The 3,391-nt window shown below is 46.0% G+C and overlaps 1 protein-coding gene across 1 annotated transcript; it reads right to left on the bottom strand.

Moving 5' to 3' along the window:
• Positions 1-726: 726 nt before the first annotated feature.
• rgs16 (regulator of G protein signaling 16) lies at positions 727-2,474 on the bottom strand. Its single transcript, XM_076045588.1, has 5 exons — positions 2,351-2,474; positions 2,032-2,115; positions 1,859-1,920; positions 1,528-1,694; positions 727-1,401 (listed from the first exon to the last, which is right to left on the bottom strand). Exons 1-5 carry the CDS (start codon positions 2,392-2,394, stop codon positions 1,195-1,197), a joined length of 564 nt encoding a protein of 187 aa, XP_075901703.1. The 5' UTR covers positions 2,395-2,474; the 3' UTR covers positions 727-1,194.
• Positions 2,475-3,391: the final 917 nt, after the last annotated feature.

Genomic DNA, 3,391 nt, shown 5'->3' with positions numbered 1-3,391 from the left:
GAATGATTAGGCATGCAAGGGGGTCTGTTATTTGACAGGCCAATAACACAGCGGGGCCACACGGCAACCAAACATAACAGTGCAACCTGAAACCTAATATTTACTGAATTGGGGGACGGCCATATGCCACCAAAGAGACTCTTCTCATTGTTGTCATTACACGGCCCCAGCAACAGGTGATGTCTGACTTGTTGCAGCCAATCTCACAGATGCAGGATCAATCTGCAATGTGCTTCTTCTCACGCTCCTTGTGGCCGAGTGGGTTTTATGACTTTGGTTTGCAGTGTTGGGCTTTTTTTTTTTTTTTTTTTTTTTTTTTTGCGGCTGTAGGCTTTAGGCTTTTAGGCTGGAGCCCTCATTGAAAACATAGAGTCCCACAAGTCATTGGTGGGCACATTTTTGGTAAACTGATTAGATAATCCCAGATTTTTGATTTGGAATTTTTATCTTCTTTAACTCTTCACACGGCCATTGGATTTTGCCACGGTTTTGAAACAAATATGATGTGGCTCATTTCAAATGTCAAAGGTCAAGGAGGCTACAGTGAAATGATTTTGAAAACAAAACACTGTTTAAAGTTTTTTTTTTTTTTTTACTTTATTGTCGCACATTGACACCCCGTTTTTTCATACATTGTCAAACAATTCATTGACAGTGCCAGTAAAAAAAAAAACAACAACCAATATAAATATTATAAATTAAATTGCACATGTTTTTTTTTTTCCCCGTCAATTTTGTAAAAAATACAAGAAATATATGACAGTCAAATAAATACAAAATAAATAGAAAAGTCATCGAGGACCATTTGTGTCTCTTCAGAAAACAGTGTAAGACTTTCACAGAGGTACAAGACACATCACGACCACAGAGGTTTGCCTGCATGGCACAGAAAGGTCCCGTCTTCCCTGCACTCAGGTGTGATTGTCACTTCAACACGCTTCCACGCTCTCAGCCTCCACTGAGCCTTCAGTTTCGACTCCCACGCAATAAGGCAAAAAGCGCTCCCACCACTTTCGCTCTCTTTTATCAGCATTTCTTTAAGGGACGGGCGCCTTACAGCGTCACCGCTTCCCAGATTCCGGCGAATCTCCCTGGGTCTGTGACCGCACACAGCCGCGTGATGCAGCACCGTCCCCAACGCTCAAACCCTGAAGGTGACCTCTGACAATGCTCCATTGGAATCTTGGGGACACTTCAGGCCTTCTTCTCCTGCAGGGGCGCCTTGGCGCCGGGTTTGGCCTGGCACACGAGGTCCTTGTAGGCCGGGGAGCGGAGGAAGCGGGGGTAGCAGTCTTTGGCCATCAGCATGTAAATCTTGTGCTGGGCCATGTCAAAGCAGGACGGCGTCAGCTCCAGCATGTTGACTTTGGTGATGTCACGAGTTTCGTGGTCAATGTTGATCTGGAAGGGAGACGCAGAGACAAAAAAAACACGTAAATCATCTCCCTCGCAATTTGAAGTTGGTGGTAAAAATACATTAAATTAAATTAAAGACGATTTAAGGTGAAGCGCAAAGCGCGCAGTTACCTCTCGAGGAGCCTCACTGCCGATGAATTCGTCGAAAATCTTCTGGGCTTTGGCCGGCAGTTTCGCGGGGGATTTGGTATTTCTGTAATCCTCGCACGCAAAGTAGAACGCAATGTTCTCCTCGCTGAACTCGGACACCAGGAAGGCGGTGAAGGCACACAATCCATCTGGGGGAAAGGAAGAGAGGAAATGTAATTACACATTTGTGCGTGGCGGTAATAAGGGTGTCTGGGTTCCTCCCGCGCACGAGAACGACCGTGCGTGGTGCTATTTTTTTTCCTGGGGGTGGGGGTGGGGGAGGAAGTAAAGGAGTGCAATCGATTCTGCTTACATTTGCTGGACAGGAGTTTTTCAAAGGACTGTTTCCATCTGATGCATTCTTCCAGGGTTGGCCTGAAAAACAGACAAAGTGCCGTCAGATTGATTTCAGAATTTTTAAGCGAGTGCACAGTCGCAGCACACGAGACGTGAATCAGCAGCAGCAGCCGCATGCCAGATGCTTACTTGTTCTGCCCTATTTTGCAGCCCGATAGATTCCAGTTTGGTTTCTGCCAAATGCCTCCGAGTCTCGCTTTTAGCACCTTGGCCCTGTGAGATGAGAAAAACAAAAGAGGGTCAAACTCAATCTTCGCATCGCGGCGGCAGCAGCACACTAAAATGAGTCATCGCACCGTCGGCAGTTGCATTCGCGAGTCATCTAAATTTAGCTCGAGCTTATAATTCGTTCCGCCTCTAAAAGAGAGCTCGTGCGGAAACGAACGCCGTTCGGGATCTTGTATAATCCAAACTCCCGGAAGTGTCTACGCGTCTAAACGTCATGTACCTCTCCAGGCAGCAGGTCGGCAGCGATGCTAGTCCTTTGCACATAGCAGCTGGTTGGAGTCGGCTCGGGGTGAGTCCCGGTTGGTTGGCTGATAAATATCCCTTCCGGAGAGGCTCAGTGAGGAGCGAGTGTCGGAGCAGCGCCAGAGCAGAGGCTTTATACCCCCACTGTGACGCGTCACCGCCGGCCTCGGCCAATCACAGGGAGGCAGGGAGGCAGGGAGGGAGTGAGTGAGTGTGTGTGTGTGTGTGTGTGTGTGTGTGTGTGTGTGTGTGTGTGTGTGTGTGTGTGTGTGTGTGTGTGTGTGTGTGTGTGTGTGTGTGTGTGTGTGTGTGTGTGTATAGAGCGAGAGAGACGGAGAGAGAATGATGTCAGGAAATGGGGTAGGATTTGCAAGGACGAGGTTGGGAAAAGACAGTGAAATGATGGCGGCGCTGGAGTTTTTCTCTCGCTCCTTCATTTGAAAAACAATTATTTTTGGGTACGTGGCAGACGCACATTTAGCTAAAACCTTTCTGCAACAAAGGTTGGTGGATTGAAAATATTGGGTGCCCCCATTCAGTACAAATGAAAGATGTATTTATTTATTTATTTGTTTATTTTTTGGAGTGAGTGGCTGCAGAGAGGAGAGTTCAGTTACAACGCACGTTGTGTAACTTCTTGCTCCCGTCTTTCCGCCTCATGGCGCTGTGGTAGACAAAGAACACATGAAGAAAGGAAGCCGGCAACCTTAATCTGTTCCCAATCCATTTAAGGCACATTTTTGCTGTTGAATTGAAGGAGAATTCAGTGGATTGGTGAGACGATCACTCGGCATGAGCGACAAGAGTCCTTGGCAAATCACGTGCCACTCATTGTATAATTCAGGTTGCAATGATATTAAATATTTCAAATTAATATACAACTAAAACATATGATCACGTCACCCGAATCAAATCAATCATCCGATGAAATCAAATTGTGCATCTTTTTTTTTTTTTTTTTTTAAATCTGGATGATTATAGTAGGGACAGAGAAACAATAACTTATTTTTAATGTTAT

This window comes from Nelusetta ayraudi, unplaced genomic scaffold, assembly GCF_046127955.1.
Source record: "Nelusetta ayraudi isolate G7.1 ecotype Tasmania unplaced genomic scaffold, CSIRO-AGI_Nayr_v1 ptg000084l, whole genome shotgun sequence".
NCBI classification, from domain to species: Eukaryota; Metazoa; Chordata; class Actinopteri; order Tetraodontiformes; family Monacanthidae; genus Nelusetta; species Nelusetta ayraudi.
The sequence above is the reverse complement of the archived record's forward strand: the minus strand, read 5'-3'. Positions and strand labels throughout refer to the sequence as shown.